General features: G+C 44.6%; 1 protein-coding gene across 1 annotated transcript in view; it reads left to right on the top strand.

Annotated features, from left to right (window-relative positions):
• HYDIN (HYDIN axonemal central pair apparatus protein) overlaps window positions 1-21,772 on the top strand; it is a 2,950,008-nt gene that overhangs the window by 2,376,957 nt on the left and 551,279 nt on the right. The window contains exon 69 of the mRNA XM_086945295.1: window positions 444-678. Within this exon, the coding sequence (XP_086801421.1) occupies window positions 444-678 (235 nt within the window). The remainder of the gene's footprint in view (window positions 1-443; window positions 679-21,772) is intronic.

Raw genomic sequence — 21,772 nt, 5'->3', positions numbered from 1 at the left:
TAGTAAACCTATAATTGTTTATTCCTACATTTACATGCAAGTGAATAATTCTATATGCACATAGTAGCTACATGCTACTTTCAAAGATGTGAAGGCTTTGAAGATTTTTTGAAAACAATTGGTTGAGTAGCAGAATACAGCATTAAAAAAATAAAAATTCTGGGATCTTCTTTTATGTAAGTCACATATTCAGAAACTGTAATTCTATGAATGAACTAGCGTTTAACAAAACTTAAATTTTTTGCGTGAATATGTTTTCCATTTTCAGCCGGTGACAAATAAGGCACCATTTACAAGTTCTAAACTTTTTGTGGCACTTGTTGATAAGCATGCATTTAAATTAGTGTTTTTTAACAGAAAATGAAAAGAGATGAAGAAGTCATTATGGTGTTTTATTTGTTTTTAATTAATAAAAAATGGACCTATTTTCTTGCTTGATCTAGGTGGTTCTCAGTTTGGTGGTGATACCGCCTCATCACAAGCAACCTCAAGCCGTGGAATGGGCCGACCAGAAAGTATATTAGAGAGTGTATCTTCCTTGCTGTCAGTCGACCCAGATGTTCTTCCTTTTACTTTGGAGCCAAGCTGTGGGACCATACCAGCCTTGAAGAAACAAAATATTCTGATCAAGTTCTCTCCCCTGGAAGTGGGAGAATTTGAGAGCCGGCTTGTTTGTAGGTAAGCTGTCTTTTGTGAGTATTCCTCCTTGGTTTATAATGTTTGGATAATCTGTGCTGTCTGTCATGACCCTGTGACTATTTTTCAACTTTTTAAAAACTTTAAAAACATTTTATCTTCAACAATTTTGTGCTATGCTAAATAGTAAGACTATACACCTCAAAATTCAGTATTTTTTCTGTATTACCATTTTTTTTTTAAATCAATCAGTTTTAATGCTTTTGTTTTGTATGAGGCATATATCTGTTCAGCTGATCAGAAAAAGTCCCCCTCTCTTGGTTCAGATGGGCCCACTTGGCTTGATTTTTCTGCACTGACCTCTCCAAATATAAATCCACACACAGTCAGCCAGTGAATGTGAAGTGCTGCATGAAAGATAAAACAATAATGCTGGTGACTATCCAGATGAATTTAATAACATAAGCTGCCTTCATATAGACTACTTATTTTTCAGCAACTACTGACCTCTTGCATGTTCCCTTAGTATGTGTTTTAGATAACCAATGACGAAGAGAAGCATTTTCTAACCAGAAGAACTCTCTCTTCGACACTCTTTTCAGGTTATGTCCGGATGATTTAGTTTTCAATGTCTTCCATCCCTCCATCAAGTTCACCATAAGAAGAGGCACTTGCCAAATGTAATATTTTCAGTAAATACATGCTGTTAATCTCAGTTTGTGGAAACATTATTTCCCTTCAGTGAGGCTTTAATGTGTTGTAGAAGTAGCAGTCAATAGATTGGGAGCAATAAAGAATAGACCAGCTCAGAGCACCACATTTTGAAACTCTCCAACCTGCACTATATTTTTTAGTAGTGCAAGTATCTTTGACAAAAAACAACTATTCCCTTCCGTACACTTACACTGTAATTGAAAAATGCTGAGTCATTGGAGTCAGAATGTTGTCACATCTGGAACACCAGTGTTAAGAGCTACAGGTACCATCCATTTCGGAAACATATTTTATAATGCTTTATAGAAAACAGTAAAGCTTTTATTGGCAAAGTTGGCTGCTCAGCTAATCAAAGACTGTATGGATCCTTCAAATCAAGCCATGCATGCTTGAAGTAGTAATCAGGTCATTGGGCTTGGATGTAGTATGTGACAATATGTAGACCTACATGCCTTTTGACGTGGAAAAAGGATTTGGTGAAAAAACAGCCACAACAGTTATTTTGAACTTATAGAAGCAGATACTCTAGTAACTGCGGTCAGCATCTTTGTTTTTCACCCAGACTACAGCAAGACCACTTTAAGACCATGATTGCAAAGCAACATGTTGTGATATCATGTGGTGGGTGAAAAGGTTGATATGTAGCTTTGGAGAGACGACTTTTATCTGGTCTTTACTATAATCAGGTTGAGGTCCTGGCAAACATTCTTCAAGAGGCCTCTGTCTGACTTTTCCTGCCTGCTTTCCCACGCAAAAGTAGCCATACAAAATATTTCTCCATGAGTGATAGAAAACTGTACAAATTGCTCCCTAGTATCCAGGCACAAAGATGAGTTACAGCACACTACCAGATACTGTAAATCCATATTTTTCTGAATTTAAATAACTGGCTAATCAAAGTTAAGCCACCTGGAGAAACGGAGGAGTATCTTTGAGGTACATCCAACTTCTGCATGAGATTGAATTCAACCTGCTCCTTGTCATTCTTCATTCTAGCACTGGGTCAACACTTTTAAGAGCTGTTTTGTGCAAAGCAGTTTAGAAATTGTCCTATGAAAGAGAGTGAGAAGAGAGTAAACTAACATTGTGTGAACTAAACCCCAGTTTCTGCAATTAATTAATTGTACCAGATGTACAGACTCTAAATCCTGATGCCTAGTTTAAGAGGAAAACTTTAAAAGCTTAATTCCTTGCAGCTGAAATTACAAATGCACTACTTTGTTCCTAATGTACTTGCACCATATAGGTCTACCTGGGAGGTGGAAAAAGTTTGTTGTGTGTGACAAATATATTTTGTTATTTTTTCCTTTCCTTACTAAAGATTTATTAAATTTAGAGATTGTCTGTAGTTCCTAGGAAATAATTCCACTTTTGTCTGAACTTCAGCACAGTGTTAACTTGCTCACATTCCTATAGTGTCCACATTTTTTAAGAGACTTTGAAGCCTGTAAATTATTTTCTACCATTACCATTTTTTGTGCCTCTTTCGGACCTTAGCATCATACTTACATTCTGTTTTTTTAAATCTTTTCATTGAAACGTTTCTCACAGAAATCACAAAGTGTTTCATCATATAAAGATTGACACACACACACTAATGAATAGCTCTTAAACATAAGCTTCAGCCTTGCAAACAAATCTTTGAGCATCATGAACAGGCAGTTAAACATGTTTAAAAAAAGGAAAATAAAACTCTATTGCATTTCCCAAAGGAGGCTCCCCTTCTCTCCCATTCTAAATCTAAAAAAAAAAACATACTCGACCCAACTGGACTATGACCTGAAGGAGGAAAGCATCATTTGGAAGGGGCGTTGGAGGGGTGTGAGGGGCAAGGGGGATGTCCAAAGGTGCAAGGTTGTCCCCTCTGTGGGCCCAGTGCTGCGTATACCTATTGCTCTCTCCTCCCTTCCTGTTGGCGCCATTGTTCTCTATCAAATAGCTGTAGCGTTCTCACACTATAGGGCATGAAGCAGCTGTAATATAGTTTTATCATATACTGTATATGGGGTTGCCTTCTGCTGATGAATTTCGTTTGTTAAGGCTAGCCTGTGTGAGAGTTGTTCCATCGCCAGGGTGCGCCGTAAGCGGTGGAATGACAATGCTGAGTACGGCGCCTCCATTTTATTCTAGTGAAGGACCAGGTGCTGCCTAGCTGCTCCTGCCATTTGGCATATTAGTTTCCAGACCTTTCGCGCCATACCCTCTCTATTAGGTGGCTGCAGCCACAATAGCATGATACCTGGATCTACTGGGATGGGCTATCCTAGGACCCCTTTAATGTGACCTAGGATTTCTTTCCCGAACATTTTAATATTCATACATATATATATGAAGTCCCCTATTAATTGTGAGCATCTCCAGCAGGGTGAGGACATTAAAGTCCCTCTAAGGGGTGCTCCTAAAGATGTTTTAGATTGCTAGCCATATGCCCTCCCATTGTTTCCTGGGGACTGAGGTCTCTAGTAATGTCTTCTCGTGTGTTTGGTACAGGTGTATTAGCTGGCAGCTTTGAGTCTTGCAGAGTGTGGTAGGTTGTGGAAACCAGACCTCTCTTGCCCTCATATAATTAAATGAGGTTTTTGAAAGGTCTGAGAGGCTAAGTGGCAGCCTTAGCATTAACTGCGCGAAGCACCCAATGTCTGAGCTGGTAGTATTGCATCCTTGAGGATTCTGCAACCTGGAATCCCTTTTTACATTGGTTGATCGATTGAATCTGACTGCTCATAAACAGGTCACTCAATGTCCTGCAGTCTCCATTCTCCCATTCACCATATGAGTCAGGTGTTATTGCCGTAGTGAAATCAGGGTTCTGCACAATGAATGTGTTCAAGGATGGGAAAGTAGGAAGACCCTTTTTACATGCCCCCTTGTCCCATATGTCTAATACCGTTTTGTTGGGGGTAGCAATATAAGCGCTTTTTAGGCAGTGGGTGCGTGATAAACACACCAATTTCTAAAGGGGACAGCATGCAACATCTCAGTCCATATGGAACCAATGTTTCTCAATCTCCCGGGCTACCCACTCGGAAATATATCTGAGGTGTGCCGTCCAATAATATTCCACCAAATTCGGGCATGCTAATCCTCTCCCCCTCTCTCTTGCTGTCATAAGAAGTTTATTTGAAATACATGACTTCTTACCCCTTCCAAATGAACATTTGTAAAGTTTTTTTTGTAGCATTTTCATATCTTTCTTTGGTAATAGAAGTGGGAAGACTTTGGACAATGTAAAGGATTCTCAGTAGGATGTTCCTTATAATTGTATTATTCTGTCCTAGCCAAGTATTATATAGGGGATGCCATCTCCTAGTTTCTTCAAGAATATTTTTGCAAAAGGGGGACCAATTAACCTTGGTCCACTTGCTAAGGTGGGGAGATGATATTGAGACCAAGATGATATTGAGGCCAATATATCTGATACACTTATGGGCCCAGTGAGACGAGTTAGAGTTTGGAAATGTAGTACCTCTTGTGGGGAGATAGATTGAGAATGTGTGCCTTTTCTTTGTTGCTTTTGAAGCCAGGCACCCCCGCAAAGACATCCAAAAGTTCAGTAAGAGCTGGTAGTGAGTCGGCTGGGTTAGTGAGGCAAATTAGGAGATCGGATGCAAATAAATGAGATTGGTGCAATCTGCCCCAAATAGGGATTCTCGCTATTGGCTGAGTTTGTTGAATTTGTATGGCCAGGCGCTCCACCGCTAAGACAAAAGACAAGGGGGAAAGTGGGCAACCATGCCTTGTGCGCCTTGTCAGAGTAAATGCTGGGGAGTTTTGCCCATTGATTCTAATGAACGCCATGGGAGCAGAGCATGTGGCCATAGTTTTACCCATCATTTCTGGCCCCAGAAGGACTTTTTCCAGGACTGTGCTTAGAAAACACCAGCCAACCTGATCAAATGCCTTCTCTGCATCTAATGAAAGGATTAAAGCTGGCATGTTAAACTTGTGGAGTTTTTCGATCAAGCGTCTGAGATTATCTGACGCATAGGGCTGTCTGATAAACACCATCTGATCTGGTTTGATAAGTCCAGGAAGTATAGGTTCAAGACTGTGAGCAAGGATCTTGGTATAGAGCTTCGCGTCTGAGTGAAGGAGTGCTATTGGTTGATAAAACACATTGTGTTTTTAGCGGGTTTGGGAATACAGGCAATCTTGGACTTGTTCCTTGTGGGCGTGAACCTAGTGTCTCTCATGAAGGTGTTAAACACCCTTAATAAGTGCTTGTGCAACTATGGGAAGAAGGTTTTATAAAAGGAGATAGGGAGACCATCAGGACCAGATGCCTTCCCCAGTTGCATGGTGCGAAGGACTTAATGCAGTTCAGCTATGTCTATAGGTTCCCGAGGAGTTTACTTTGGGATTGGGTGATAGGAGATAGTTTGAATGACTGCTGGATTTCGGGGACCTTGGGAATGGAGTGTTTGATAGAATTCACAAAAAGTCATCTGCTTGTCCTGTTCACTTACAGCCCATGTGTTTCCCTTAGTTTTGACTTGTACTATGTAAGATCTAACCTTATGCTGTCTGATTTTGCTTGCCGGTGTCATACCCACTTTGTCTCCAGTATCATAAAACCGTTGCTTTGAGGAAAATAGGCCTCATTCTGATTTGGTCGTTCTGTGGTTATGGTAGGTTCTGCTGGTTTGTAGGTGTCCTCTCAGTAGCACCAGCCGTTGGGTACGTTTCGGCAGGGTATCTTGGTCTAACTGTTCAATTTCAAAGATTTCCACAATGACCTTGCGTTCTAGAATGCACACCTCACATGCTTTGGCAATGTGAATTGAGGTAATACCACCTCACATTCTGGCTTTAAACCCATCTATTTTGGTCGCCTCTTGAATCAATTCTATGTTAACTGGGAAAACTTGCACATTTAACCGCCATATAGGGACGTGTTTGACTGCCTTGTGTCTATCTCCCATGATAGTTCTATATGTGCATGATCTGATATAGAAATATCAGTGATAAGACATTCTGTCAGAGATAAGAGGATGGAATGGGTGATCAATAAGTAGTCAATGCAGGAGTACGAGGCATGGATGTGCAAGAAGTATGCTCAATCATGGACATTAGGGTGTTAATGGCGCAAAGCATCTACCAGGCTTAGCTCAGTCATTTCATTATTAAAAAAGCAGACATTTCCCTTTCCCCTGGTATGAGTTGGCTTGCCTATCCAGAGAGGGTTCCCAAGTGAAGCTGAAGACCCCCGACTAATATAATGTGTTGGAGGCATATAGATTTAATAATGTGAGTGTTGTGTTTCACCTCCATTGTTTCAATTTAAGGAATCCCCCATCTGGATATTTATGTACCCCCAATTGTGGTTGACCCAGTGTTTTGCTTAATAATGCAATGCCCGCTGTTTTGGTGGAGGCAGAATCCCAGAATTTATTAGGATATCTAGGGTGTTTCATTGTGAATTTATCTATTTTCAGTAGGTGTGTTTCTTGTATAAAAAAGATACCTCCATATTTGCCTATGTTTATTAGGGGAGTTGAGTCTCCTTACATGTCATGATATTAGTTTAACTGTGGTAGGCACTCCCATTGTCACACATTGAGGTAAAGCATTTGATGGCCCCTGATCCCAGTCTTTTTGTGTGTCGGTGCCTCGCACACGCCCATCATTAGCCTGTTAGGCTTCTGTATGTATAATGACCTCAAACCAACTCTCCTGCAATAAAAATTCCTCAACAAACGAATGCCAACAGGGCCAAATCAAACGTCAACATCTGCTAGTAAGGGAGCACATAGGTGTGCGACCCTCATAGGGTAAGGATACATATCAAGGAGTTGAGTCAAGTTCTGCAGTCCTCTATTAGGTTGCAGGGGGAGGGAGGGATCGATCAAGGTCACCATTTGTCAGTCCAATCTTGACCAGTCCCATCTCCCCAGTCCAATGTATTGACCCCTCCCAAAGTCTGTGACGATCATGATGCATCAGCAGTCCACTGTCACCTGGTCATCTATGTCTATTGGACTTGTCTCTGGTTTGGGAGATTCATGCATCATATTTTGGAGGTTGATGATCATGTCTGCTTTTGCTTTGTTTGAGGCATTGTCTAGGTATCTGCACACTCTGTGTGAGAGCCCATTGTGCTCCATTCAGGACGCAGCTCTTTCTGGTCCGTCTAGGGCCCAGTGTGTGGATCGTCTCCTTCTGGGTCTACTGCAAGACCTGACAATGTTTTAGCTTCAGCCAATGATTGTATAATCTGATACAGACTTGTAGCTGCAGATTCCTTACCTTTGAATTTCCCAGGCGTCACACTCGATCCGTAAACTTTTGCTGAGCAATACCCCTTTCACGCGACGTCTAGTGGCTCCATTCGGCTCCGCGTGATGTCGGCAGCATCGGTAGCGTCAGTTATGATGTCGTGGTGCCTATATAGGCACCACCCACGCGCGGGGATAACAGTTCTTTTTGTTCGGCACCAGTTAAGCACCTATCTGGGAAGAGCTACCCCTCTGCCACTTTTTGGCAGGTTTTTTCTCGACTTTTGTCGATATTTTGGATTCAACTTTGTGTGCGAGGGATGTCTTTGAGAAAGCCACGTTTTAAGCCATGCAGGACTTTTTCTCGCATGATGTCAGTTACCGATTCCCACTGCGTATATCTGTGGTGTCTTGAATACGAGCACAATTCGAAGTCGTGTTCAGACTGTTGGGTGATGGCCCAAAGACTTTGAGTGAGCGAGCGATGAAGTTGCTTGCGGCCCGGCAGTCGACACTGTTGAGTCAGACTCCGAGGAGGTCACCGTCCCGTTCAAAGAAGAGGAGGTCGCAGGACCACTCCCGGAGCCCAAAGTCCTCTTCCTCCCATTCAAGGTCTTCTGGACACTCTGGGAAGAGGCACAAGAAGAAGAAGAAGAAGGCCAAGCGGACTTCGACTTCCCCTCAACTGGCATCCGTCGTCGAGAGAGGTAAGGAGCACTGACACTCTAGGCATGGTTCTGCAGAGCCGGAGCCTGAGTCGACTTCGCGGATCCCACCCTTTCCGGGAGCCGGAGCGACTCCCGCTCTAATTAAAGAGTTTTACGAGGCCATGCGCCGCGTATTTGAGTGGACGGACCCCGTTGGTGAGCCCTCAGGCCCTGCGGGGTCGGATGGGGCCTCATCGGGTTTGACGCTGTTGGCTTTGGCAATGGCTTTGGTGGGGCCTCAGGGATCCGATCCCAGATCCAGTTTGATGCCGGTTGTGCCAACGTGACCTTCCCCGTCGTCAAATAGGAAGTCGGTGCCTACGACATCACCGATGCCCTTCGGTGATTCAAGCCCCATCCTCATCCTCGATGACACAGAGCCAGAATGGCGTCGAGTGACGCCGATTCCGACGTCGACTGAACCCAGGGGTTCTATGTTGTCGCCTGAGCACTTTGTGGATGTGCTGGGCTCAGGAGAGGAATGGGAGGAGTCTGGATACCCTATGGGGAAACAGGATGTCTCAGAGGAGACACTGGACTGGTATGGGGAACTTGGGAAAGCCAGTGGTTTGGATACTTCCCTAGACACTGGCATCCTCTCTCCGCCTACAGTGGTATGGAGTAGGTTGAGTCCTACGCCATAGTGGTTAAGAGGGCAGCTGAGGTCCTTGGACTGGAGCTGCCCTCAGTGCAGGTCAGAACTAATCTTCTTACCGAGGTGCATCAGCCTGGGGCTTCCACTTATGAACCCCTACTGTCCTTTAATGAGGCACTTACGGACGTCCTTCTAGGAAAGTGTTCCAAGCCTAGCACAGGGGCTCCTGTGAATAGGACAATTGCACGCTGCCATCCCCCAGCTCCGGGTGACCCAAAGTTCCTCAGCCAACACCCCACCCCAGAAAGTTTGATGGTGCAGGCCTCTACGTCCCAAGGTACATTCCCTTCTGCCCCTCCGGATAGCGAATCCAAGAGACTGGACTCATTTGGGAAGAAGATGTTGTCTTCCTCCACTCTGGCTTTGCGGTCGGTGAATACAGCGTGCTTATTGGGCAGTCTCTTCCATTCTCTTTGGGAGACAGTTGCGCAAGTGCTGCCACAAGTCCCGGAGGAGGCCAGGGCTGTGCTCTCCCAAGCCTTAAAGGAAGGGCGAGATGCATCAAAATTCACCATTTGTTGTAGATTAGATTCGACCGATTCGCTGGGCAGGTCGATTTCAGCGACGGTGGCCTTGAGACGCCATACCTGGCTTCATACTACTGGCTTCTATGGGGATGTCCAAGCCAATTTGATGGGCATGCCCTTTGATGGAACCTGCCTTTTTGGGTAAACGGTAGACTCAGCCCTGGTCAGGTTCAAGGACTCTCGAGCTACAGCCAGATCCTTGGGCCTCTCCTCCACTCCTCATGGCAGGTCTTCCTTCAACGGAAGGGGTTTCCTGCCACGTCAGCCCTATCCTAGCCACTGTCCAGCTCACACTACCTAAGCCCTTCGTGGACGAGGTATATTCTATCCTCAGAATGGAGGCCAGAAGTAGTCTACCACACTGCCCCCAGCAGCCGCAGCCTCCAAGCACTCCTAGGCTGATTCTGCAGGACCACACTACTCCAGTGGGTGGGAGGCGAGAAGTCATCTACCACACTGCCCCCAGCAGCCGCAGCCTCCAAGCGCTCCTAGGCTGATCCTGCAGGACCACACTACTCCAGTGGGTGGGAGAATGTGTCATCATCTCTCCCTCTGGAGATCTATAACAACAGACAAGTGGGTCTTGCAGATCTTCCAGGAGGGCTATTCTCTTCCTTTCCTTTCTTTTCTTCTCCGTGGCTGGTGGAGGATCATTTAAAGTTGCTCCAACAGGAAGTTACAGCTCTTTTGGCCAAAGGAGCTATAGAAAGGCTCCCAGCTTCAGAAGTAGGCAGTGGCTGTTATTCCCACAACTTTCTGATTCCGAAGAAGAACAAGGAGCTTTGGCCAATTTTTGATCTTCGGACGGTCAATCTCTTCCTCAAAAAGGAGAAATTCAAAATGCTCACATTGGCTCAGGTCTTGTCTGCCCTAGACCAAGGAGACTTGATGGTGGCGTTAGACCTGCAATTTGCATATTTTCACATTCCCATCCTTCCAGGCCACAGGCATTATCTGCGGCTCAAGGTAAGCCACAAGCACTTTCAGTGTACCGTGCTCCCCTTCGGTCTTACCAGTGACCCTCGGGTGTTCACAAAAGTAATGGCAGTGGTGGCATCTCATCTGCGCCGATCAGGGGTTCCAGTCTTCCACTATCTCGAGAACTTGCTGTTGAAGGCGGGCTTGCCCCAGGCAGTCGTCTCCCACCTCCTGAGTATGGCGGACCTCCTGCATTCGCTGGGGTTCACTATCAACGTGCCAAAGTCACACCTGACTCCCTCCCAGAAGCGCCTTTTCATTGGAGCAGTTCTGGACACAACGCAGTTTCTGGCTTATCCTCCCAAGCTGCAAGTCCGGGATATTTGGGCTATGATTCCGATCTTTTAGCCTCTATCTCGGGTTTCGGTCAGAATGACCCTGAGGCTGCTGGGCCTCATGGCCTCCTGCATCCTGCTGGTAGATCATGCCAGATGGCATAGGCGGGCTCTGCAGCCGGACCTAAAGTTCCAGTGGGCACAACATCAGGGGAATCTGTCCGATTGCCTTCAGATCTTGGAGGGCACTTCACGACAATTGCAGTGGTGGCTAACGAACCAGGATTGAGTCAACGGCAGATCACTCTCCCTTCCCCAACCGGAGTTCACAGTGGTGACGGATGCATCACTTCTGGGGTAGGGTCGCCACATGGGAGAGGCGGAGATCAGAGGCCTCTGGTCTCTGGCGGAGTCCAGGTTTCACATCACCCTTTTTGGAGTTCCGGCTGATCCGTCTTGTGCTAAAAGCATTCCTTCCCTCTTTCCGGGTAAGAGTAGTGCAGCTGTTCATGGACAACACCGCCGCCATGTGGTACTGCAACAAACAGGGTGAGGTGGGGTTGTGGACCCTATGTTATGAGGCTCTCCCTCTGGACATGGCTGGAACGTCAGGGCATATCCCTGGTGGTTCAACATCTGGCAGACACCGTGATTGGCTGGCTAAGACCTTTATGGTTATGGTTTTTAAACTGTACAGTAGTTCAGACACATGAAGACTAATAAAACATGGAAATAAAGACTATGAATCACTGAACGCCAGGGCGGACAAACTCAGCGGCAGGTGCATGATGGATCACAAATGGCATCTTCACTCGGAGGCGGTGCAAGGTCTCTCTCTGCATTGGGGAGAGCCTTGGTTAGATCTGTTAGCCCCCGAAGAGAACGAGCAATGTCAGCAATTCTGCACGTTGGAATTTCCAAGGCGGCACTCGCTAGGAGATACTTTTTGTCCCCAGTGGAGTTGTGGTCTTCTATACGCCTTTCCGCCTATACCACTTCTACCCAGAGTGCTGAAGAAGATCAAGCGTGACTAGGCCCAAGTAATTCTTGTGGCTCCGGATTGGGCACGAAGAGTCTGGTATCCGGAGCTGTTACACATGGTCATCGATCCTCCGATCAGACTGCCTCTTAGGGAGGATTTTCTGTTGCAGCTGCAGGGGACGGTCCTCCATCCGAACCTGTCCAGCCTCCACCTCCTTGCGTGGAGATTGAGCGACAGCAGTTGACAGCCTTCCTCCCGAAGTCTGTGATGTTATCTTGGCAGCCAGGTGTCCCTCCACTAAGACTGTATACGCCTGCAGATGGAACACATTTGTGGCATGGTGCGCATCAAAGGCTGTGGATCCCCTTTCTGCCCCTCTTTCTGAGGTTCTCTTGTTTCTCCTTTCTTTGACCCAGCAGGACTCTGCTCTGGGCACTCTTAAGGGCTATCTCTCAGCCATTTCAGCCTTTCTCATCTTCTCTTTTCAAGTCCCCTGTTGTAAATCGTTTTCTTAAGGGCATTACTCATCTTGTTCATCCTGTTCCCTTCATAATGCCTCAATGGGACTTGAATTAGGTTCTTACTTATCTTATGTGCGCTCCCTTTGAGCCGCTACATAACTGTCCTCTCAGACTTCTCACTTTAAAGACTGCCTTTCTGGTGGCCATCACCTCTGCTCACAGGGTGAGTAAGCTCCAAGCTCTTTCGTCAAAATCTCCTTTTCTGGCGATTCATTCGAACAGGGTTGTCCTTCGAACTCGACCCTCTTTTCTTCCCAAAGTGGTTACTTCTTTCCACATTGGTCAAACCATCACTTTTCCCACCTTCTTTCTCACTCTGCATCCTTGTAAGGAGGAAGAGAGGCTCCACCGTCGGGATCCAAAACATGCGTTTTCCTTTTATTTGGATCGCACCAAGCAATTCTAGGTGGATGACCATCTCTTTGTTGGCTACGTGAGCACCAAAAAGGTCGGGCCATGCACAAACGGACCATCTCTAGGTGGGTTATTTTGCGCGCCCATTCGGCCAGGGCAATGGCAGCTACCACTGCTTTGGGACAGAGAGTTCCCCCTCAATGACATCTGTCAGGCAGCAACATGGGCATCTCAGCACACGTTCACAAAACCCTACTGTCCGTAGAGACAGCTTTTTTGGCCGTTCTATTCTCCAGAACTTTCTGGTGTGAACTTGGTTCGCAAACCCACCTCCGGGGTTGGTATTGCTGGGGTATCTATTCTAAAGGTAAGAAATATATAACTAATTGTCTCTTTCAGATGAACAAGTTACTTACCTTCAGTAACAATATATCTGTAAGAGACATAGATTAGTTATAGATTCCTTACTGCCCCACTCCTCATCCCCATTCTTCAAACTGATTTCTAGGGTCAGAAATTTCCTTTCAGGGCCCTAGTTTTGCACACCAGTGGTCAGTGTCTTGCATGGCTCTGCGTTTCTGGAGTGGAATGTTCTGTAAAAGAACTGACGTCCGTGCGCAAGGGCGGCGTCTAAGTAGCTACCGCAACGTCATCTAACGACAAATGCGTAGCCGACCGACGCCACCTTTCAACACGCAGGGGTACTGCTGACGAAAAAATTCTCCAGATCCAGACTGACGCCTGGGGGTAATTTTAAAGGTATCTTTTCTAAAGGTAAGTAATCTATAACCAATCTATGTGTCTTACAGATATATAGTTTCCGAAGGTAAGTAACTTGTTCATCTCTCCCTCACTCAAATAATCGACATCCTGACACACAAGCAATATTTATATATGCATAGATGGAGCCCTACAGAACACTACATAGAGGTAATTACAACTTTACACAAATACTAACACCCATGCCTGAGGTGACTTCAATCTTACAATCTCTCCCTACAGAGAAGAGACTAAAAATCCTATGCTTCTTATCAGCCGGATTGCTACTGAGCCCAAAGTTGAGACTTCTCGTATTGTGTACTATAGCTCTCATGCAACAATATAGAACAATTTTATATTAATTCATAGTCTTTATTTCCATGTTTTATTAGTCTTCATGTGTCTGAACTACTGTACAGTTTAAAAACCATAAACATAAAGGTCTTAGCCAGCCAATCACGGTGTCTGTGGAGTTCTCCTGGCTAGTCAGAGACTGCAAAGTAAGGCTGGCTCGCTTCAAATAGACTCCTTTGGGCGTACATAATTAGAAAATAAATAGTTATACCTTCTATATAGAATTCGAAATCTGTCATCAAATGAACAGTAGACCCTTAGATGTGATTTTGCCACAATTTTGTGAGCTGCTATGTTACATAAGCAATTGTGCAGACTGCATTCCTTAGGAAAACTCACACACATTTAGTATTGCTGGACTGCAGAAATTCAGAGCAATTTTTCCTTGGCGCACTCTGGGATTTCTGTCCATTTGAGAAATGTTGCAAAATTTTGAGAAAGTTTGTTGAAATAAACCCAGTATATCCACATTTTTCATTATATCTTCAGGCTGTACTGAAACTGATGTGGGCCTTGAACCAATAGAGATCCCTGAATGTTCCCCAAAAATCCATTAGGTTGCAGAAAAAGACTAATGAGGTAAATGTGTTTGAGGAATGTAATACCAATTTTTTAAAAAGATTCAGCAGAGTTGTGCTAACACCAAGGCATTAAAGTGGTTAACAATTGCTTGCCATTTAGTACCTCAAGAATCAAAAGAGGGCGGGACAAGTTAAAGTCCCACTCAACTTCCCTTAAATGAACATGTAAAATCAAACAGAGTGGAAGAGTTGTGTTGAGATGTTTGGCAACACCAAAATTGTTTTGAGAACCTCAACAGTGTTGTTCCACTTTTCATCCACCAGGAGGGATTGTCTCTTGAATCTGAGACCATATGGGATCCACCATATGAGAAAATAAAATTTTAAAATACCTTCTACCTTTAGAAAGGACACAATTCAATTCAATTCAAAATTTCTTTATTCGACTGAAGGTAAAATCAGTCATAAAAGTACATAGAAAAAGAAAAGTAACACATATGTGAACAGTTCATCATTTAAAAACAGTTAGATATAAAACAGTAAATTGTGATATACCCTATCACAGCTCATACAGAAGCGGCAGTACAGTTCATTAAGATACTTATTAACCTTCCATACTTTTCCTAAATCTCAGGGCTGTTTTTAAAAAATTGATTACATATAAACTGCTTTCACAGTGCAACATTTTAAGATAAATCAGTGCGGGCCTTATTTGCACGAAATTCAGTTTTTTAAGAAGGGGTTTTAAAAACGTTTTTCGAGGTACGGTATAGTATGGGCATATAAATAAAAAGTGCGCCAGATCTTGCGGAGACTTATTGTCGCAGCCGCAAGCTGGCAACACTTGCCCCCTATGGGCTCCACTGGGCACAGCTAGCAACAGATGAAAAAGGTCAAAACGAAATCTAGTCATTAAAAAGCGCTCATATCTGGAGATGACCCAGGATAAATATGGTTCTATTTGAATGCATGTTTTGGATAAGGTATGGTTCAACACACTGCCCTTCTTCAGTTCAGTCTCTTCCCTCGCCAACTGACGGTTCATTAGAAAAGAAGTCTTTACAGATGTTACATCATACTTTGTTACTGTGCTGTGCTGTGCTGAGAAGAGGTCCAACCTGCCCAAGTTTTGAAGACAGTCTCGAATGTACTTTATCCAGGGTATCTTTAGTTTCCCATCCCATGTGAGTGCTTCAGATAAAATGTTCCTGAGTGAAAGGTATTTCGTTGTTCAGCCAACTATTTAGCCAGCACAAGAGGGGGTTTACTGCAATTTTATCCTCTAAGTGTGACATGCCCAGTTCCTCGTGGATGGAGAAGTTGGCCGTACTTTTCGGTAAACATAAGATTTGTTTTAAAAAGTTATTTTCTGCGATTATTAGGTCAGGCACTGGTAAAAAACCCCAGAGGTCACTCCCATAGCAGGCAACTGATATGCTCTTGGCTTGGTATAATTTCATTAACGCAGCCACGGGTGTGTTGCCCATTTTGTGAGCAAAGTCAGTTATTGCCGCGTTGGTCCTTATCAAGTCACCTCTCTTTTTCTTTAATGCTGGTCCCCATGTAAGTTTACTGTTGAACAGTACGCCAAGGTAGGAAAAAGATGTTGTGTAGGGTATTTTTTCCCCATTAACAGATAAAGGGTAAATCTTCTTGGACCCATATCCTACCTTCATGATGAATGATTTGGCGTTGTTAATACACAGGCCTCGAGAGTTCATAAAATGAAAAAAGGAATCCAGTAAAATTTGGAGGCCAAGTGCAGTTCTTGAGATGAGGACGGCGTCGTCAGCATAGAGAAGGACGGGGACGCCCCTTTTACCTATGTATGGGTAATCCGTGTTTGTTCCTAAAAGATGCTCTTCTAAATCATTAATGTATAAATTAAAAAGAAATGGCGCTAAAATACAGCCCTGTCTGACCCCCCGATTTATTTTAAAGTCTTTGGTCACTTTTAGGTCTTTAGTGTATCGCACATTCGCTTGTGTATCGCTGTGAAGATCGGCCAAGAAATTGATTACGTTTTTTTCAACCCCCATTTTCAGCAAGACATCCCAAAGTTTATTTCTGTCGACACAGTCGAATGCCGATGAAAGGTCCATAAAGGCCATATTAAGTATACCATTTCTGGCCAGTGTATATTTGCCACTAATTAGGTATAGGTTCAGGCATTGTGTTATTGTGGAATGTCCTGGTCTGAAGCCATATTGTGCTGGCGACATAACCTTGTTGTTTTTGGCCCAGGTAGATAACCTATTTAGGATGATCCCACCAACAACCTTGGCGACAGAGTTAATCAGTGAAATTGGCCTGTAGCAAGCTGCGTTACTTCTGTCTCCTTTTTTGTACACGGGTACAATAGTTGAAGCTCCCCAGGACTTAGGGGCCTTGGTAGCGGCTCCAGCGTTAACCACTGCCGCGAGGATTGGAGCCCAGAAGTCGACGTTGGATTTAAATAGGTCTGGGGGGAGGCCATCCAGACCCGGGGCCTTGTTGCTGGTCAGACAGCGAATCCCCCTTTCCACTTCTTTGTCTGTGAATAACAACGGAGCTTCTACAGGGAGTATTGGGGCTTGCGTTTGCTGTGTGTCGTCGCTTTTAAAAATTGCACTGAAGTGAGAGACCCAGTCACTTTCGGGTATGGAGGTTCCAATTGTAACAGCATTCGGATCGTCAAACATTGGTTTGTTTATTAAGCTCCAAAACTTGGAATTGTTGCCCAGGATGGATGGATCGAGTAAGGATTCCCAGATGCTCACCTTAATAGCTTTTTTGCGTGATGCCAAAGCAGATCTATAATCAGAGCGTAATATTTTGATTAAGGTGGGATCCCTTGGTTTGTTCTTCAGAGCCATTTTTAGTTGCCGACCGGCTCTTGAGCAGGTATGATCGAACCATCGTGGCTGTTGGTTGACTTGACCCTTCATTGGTACAGAGAGCAGTTTATCCACTATTTTGGTCAATTCGGCATATGCAGATAGTATAAGATCCGGGGGAGTGGTGTTTGAGGAGCAGATGGTGAGTTCTTGAACACAACTCGTTTTAACTGATTCAAGTAAGGCTTCACTGTTTATTGAGGACCACTTTAGTCGTCGGTTTCCATTAATTAATTTTAGAACACCTGGGTCTTTGCGATTTTTGCTGAGTTCAAACAGTCCACTTTTAATTTCCACTGAGATCGGATTATGGTCGCTATGGATATTTTCATGGATGTTAAAATTTGAAGCTGTATTTGCCAAATCAACGGAGAGCAATATATGATCAATAAAGGAACCTTGTTCTGAACCTTTATAGGTTGGAGTTTTGTAGATAAAGGAATCCTCTTTCAGGGTCATCGCATTTCTCAGGTCTAGGCCGTCTATTAGGTTATTCATATTTGAGCCACGTGGGCAGTGCACAAAATGAAGGCCTGATCTGTTTCCACAACCCATGGAACCCAGGGATGACATTGTCGGGTGACCACAGATATGCACATTAAAATCACCTACAATTATTTTGTTCCGTGGTATAACTGCCAGGTTTTCGTGAAGGTGCTCGTGGAGTTTGACGATGTTGCAATCACCTGAAGGCGATATGGCATTGTAAAAGTTAACCAAAGTTAGTACATTTTTGCCTTTTCTAAGCTCCAGGACCTGTATGTTGATATTGTCTTGACATCTGTTTTTTATCTGTATCACTAGCCAGAGGCTAATGAATATTGCCAGCCCCCCCTTTGCCCTTCCACTGGGTGAAGAAAGGCCGGGAACGAAGAAGCTTTGGAAACCTTCAATGAAAACATTATTGTTGGTAAGCCAAGTTTCCTGGAAGCACAATATGGTAAAATTTTTAACAAAGGCTATCCAGGAATGATCTTTGATTTTTGAGGCCAAACCTGCAATGTTCCATGATAAGATTTTGATGGTACTAAGATTGTTATGTGGATTCCCCATCTCAGCTGTCGTGTGTGGTGATGAGGGCAGGTGCAGGTCAACATGCCTTTCGATATCTGTCTGGGAGCTGCTATCGCTATGTAGATGATTTAGGTGTGTGTTGTTATTGATATTAGGGAGGCCTGTGTCAACGGAGAGAGGAGCAGGTGCACCTTGAGGAGATAAACTTTCAGAACTAAGTATTATCATCTCTGTATTGAGAGTATTTATGTGTGCACTGGAGGTAATGTGGGTGTTTTCATTGACAGCGGGTTTTATTGAATTTGAAGGCACAGCGAGTTTTATCTGGTTACTTAAAGGACTGGGAGATGAGACAGGTACCAGTCAATCTACCTCATCAAGGTAGTCGCTGTCATAGTTATAAAGAGCTTCATATCTATTTGAAGTTGGGATCTGATATAAATTGTGAGTTGGGTGTGATCTTGTATATGGGTAGTAGACAGGTTCTAGATTCTCGTACAAAGGATATGTTGGATAGTTATATGTTCTATTTTCCCAAGAATGAGCATGTCGATATGCATCTAAATTCGTTATTCTCCCCAGACTGCGGGCTAGGGCAGTGGGCCGTGTTTGAGGGTAGATATCAGCCACCGGGGGCCCATCATATCCATGTGGAAGTTTGGTGTTATATCTAAGGCCATCGGGGTTACGTGGATAGAAATAACTTAAACCCATTGTACGAATCAGGCTGTCAGTAGAGGAGCTCCTCCAGTTGGCAATAAATTTAGCAGCTCCCCTGTCTTTGAAGTTGATGACAATACAGTCTCCCTCAGTTGATTTATATCTGGTACCCACCCAATCTACTCTCCTAACTTGGGAAATTGTCCCTATTATGTGAGAGGGAAGTGGTCTATGAATGGTTAACCACTGCATAACCTTGTTCTTAAGTTCAATGTTAGTTTCCCTTGTGTTTTCAGCTAACTTGGGTACCCCAATCATAACTATTGTGTGGGCGTTAGATTTGGGGGGAAGATTTATGTGTGTAAGCATTATTGTCAGTCTAGGTGTGGGTTGGTTTGTCCCTGATACAATAGTGGGATTATTTTTGGGTGGGATGCTACGGTGCTTAGATGTTTCATTATTGAGTCTAGTTGTGGCTATAGGAGAACTCTCCGCAGCCCATTCACTATCTTCGGCATCCACGGGAACGAGAGTATGCTGCACATTATTTGTAGGCGGTATCTGGGCTGGCGTTTGGGTTACTTGTTGTGCTATGGGCAAAGTAATTACAGTTGGCGGGCCCTGTTTCTGTGTTGTAGCCTGTTTAGCAGGGCTGGCCACTGAGTTACTATCATTGGGATTTTTGGGTTTCGGGTTGCTGATGTTAAGATTTGTGCTCACTGGCACAAAGGTGGAAGTCGTGATGGGTGCTTTGAGCATCTTGAGAATTTTAGATGAAACTTCATTCTGCGCTCTTTCAAATTTCCCTAGAGCCTTCTGTATTTTAGCTATCTGATTGTTGATGGGGTGTAAAAGAGATTTAATCAAGGTTTCAATATCAGATAGGGATGGCATAGTCTGTATGGGTGCTTCGATTATGTGACCAGTCTGCTTGTTAACCTGAATGGTCTCTGGTTTGTTATTACGATTGCGAGTAAAGACTGAGTCAAGAGGGAGAATAGGGGGGGACCCTGTTGCGATATTGACAGTAGGTTTCTCCCGAGTGAGTTTCTGCCATAAGTCTTTAATTGAACTCTTAGACTTGCCTACAGAATGATGAATATTTTTCATGGGATGTTTGGTCTTACGCTTTTTCTTTGCGCACTTCTTCTTGTGAGGTGATTGATCGAGTGCAGGCATCGGGGCAATTAGACTTGCTGTTGACTGGCTCTCTATTAACTGGACCTCAGGGTCTGGAGAAGATGTATGCAAGTGATTTGTGTTATTTCCAGTAGTGCTTAGGATTGGGGGGCTGCTCTCATTTGCGATCGTTGTTGGGCACGTAAACAAGGGTTTTGATGTTGTATCCTTCCTGTGCGAATTTGGTAGGTCTGAAAACGATTGCAACAGTAGTGATTCTTGTGAGTTAGAGCTATCATCCATAATGCATGTATTATTAGTAGTGTGTAAAGATAGATTAGGAAAACGCATATCTGGGGTCAAAGAGAGGCGTCTCTCTGTGTCCTGGATGGCGTCCGCCACTACACTAATAGTTTTTTGCAGCATTTTGTCAATAGCAGTTATAGTTGGTAGTGGGGTACTCACAGGTTTCAGTCTCGTAGTTGATCTGGTGGCCATTGGGGTTTTTGGCACTTTCGTCATCCGCTAAAAGTGGATGTGTAGCCTCCCAGTATCGACTTGTTTGGAGCCTTTTGGTCGAGATTTTTCCAGTGCGGATGTTAGGGGGATGGCCCGTCCCGTCTCCTTTGGTCCCCTGAGGGCCACAGAGGGCCCGCCCTTTGCCCGGGCTTAGCCCGGCGCGGCCCCGTGCGCTCCCGCGACGCGGGAGATGATTGCCGTTTTTATGCGCCTCCTGGCGCACTCCGCCTCAACGCGACTTCCGGACGCGGAGGCCCCTGGGAGGTGTAGTCTCTCTCCCCCACACTGCGGCAGCGCTGATGGAGGAAGGCTGCGGCGGGGGGAGATAGCAGGCAGCGGTGGAGCGGTGGAAAAGGTAGCAGTGTCAGCGTCTGTCCAGGGGCTCTCTCTCGCGTTTAAAGGCTGCAGGCAGGAAAGATTAGAAAAGCACCCACTCCTCTGCAGGTGATTGCCGTTTTTATGCGCCTCCTGGCGCGCTCCGCCTCAACGCGACTTCCGGTCGCGGAGGCCGCTAGGAGGTGTAGTCTCTCTCCCCCACACTGCGGCGGCGCTGATGGAGGAAGGCTGCGGCGGGGGGAGATAGCAGGCAGCGGTGGAGCGGTGGAAAAGGTAGCAGTGTCAGCGTCTGTCCAGGGCTCTCTCTCGCGTTTAAAGGCTGCAGGCAGGAAAGATTAGAAAAGCACTTCCGCATAGTAACTGCCCGCCTACAGGAGGACACATTTTATTAAGAAGATCAAAGGTAGTGGTATGATTAAAAATGCAAGATGTGAAAAGAGAGGTATTAGGTGAGTCTCACATCAATCTCTGGAAGAACCAGGTCACCATTTTTCAGCCAACTTTGCACCCTGTGGGTCTATGGCTTACGTCAGGACCGAAAGGTTGTTTTATAAGATCCCTTCATGAAGTCAAAGTATATCAAATGGGACACTTTCCCTCCAACTTTTGAAGCTTTTTTCTTCCTTTCTGGTCATATGGGACTCTTTGTCCAGTCCTTAGTTTCTGTTTTAGATAGTCTTCATAGGTCTGGGCTGGGACGCAGTATTACTATTCCTTTCATTATAGAGGAGAAGCTTAGTCCTTAAGTGTGCACTTAACAACACGTCCTCTCCAGCCTGCATCTTGTAAAACAAGACTATGCAAGACTTTTCTTCAGCACTTGTTAAGGAACGCCCACTGACTCTAGTTCTGACCATGAGATTCCATGGGCTTTTTAACATTCTGTTGTACAAGTATATTATTGAGGATCTTTATGACATTGTTTTGGATTCCAGTCACCACATTGTCAATGTCAACCTTGTTAAGACTGGTGTAACCTTCCAGCTATTGTGTTTTTTGTCTAAATTCATATCTTGGCTAAATGTTTAGTATCTGTAACAAAAGAACTGA

Source organism: Lissotriton vulgaris, chromosome 12 (assembly GCF_964263255.1).
Source record: "Lissotriton vulgaris chromosome 12, aLisVul1.2, whole genome shotgun sequence".
Taxonomy (NCBI): domain Eukaryota; kingdom Metazoa; phylum Chordata; class Amphibia; order Caudata; family Salamandridae; genus Lissotriton; species Lissotriton vulgaris.
Note: the sequence above shows the minus strand (reverse complement) of the source record. Positions and strands in the feature narration are given on the sequence as shown.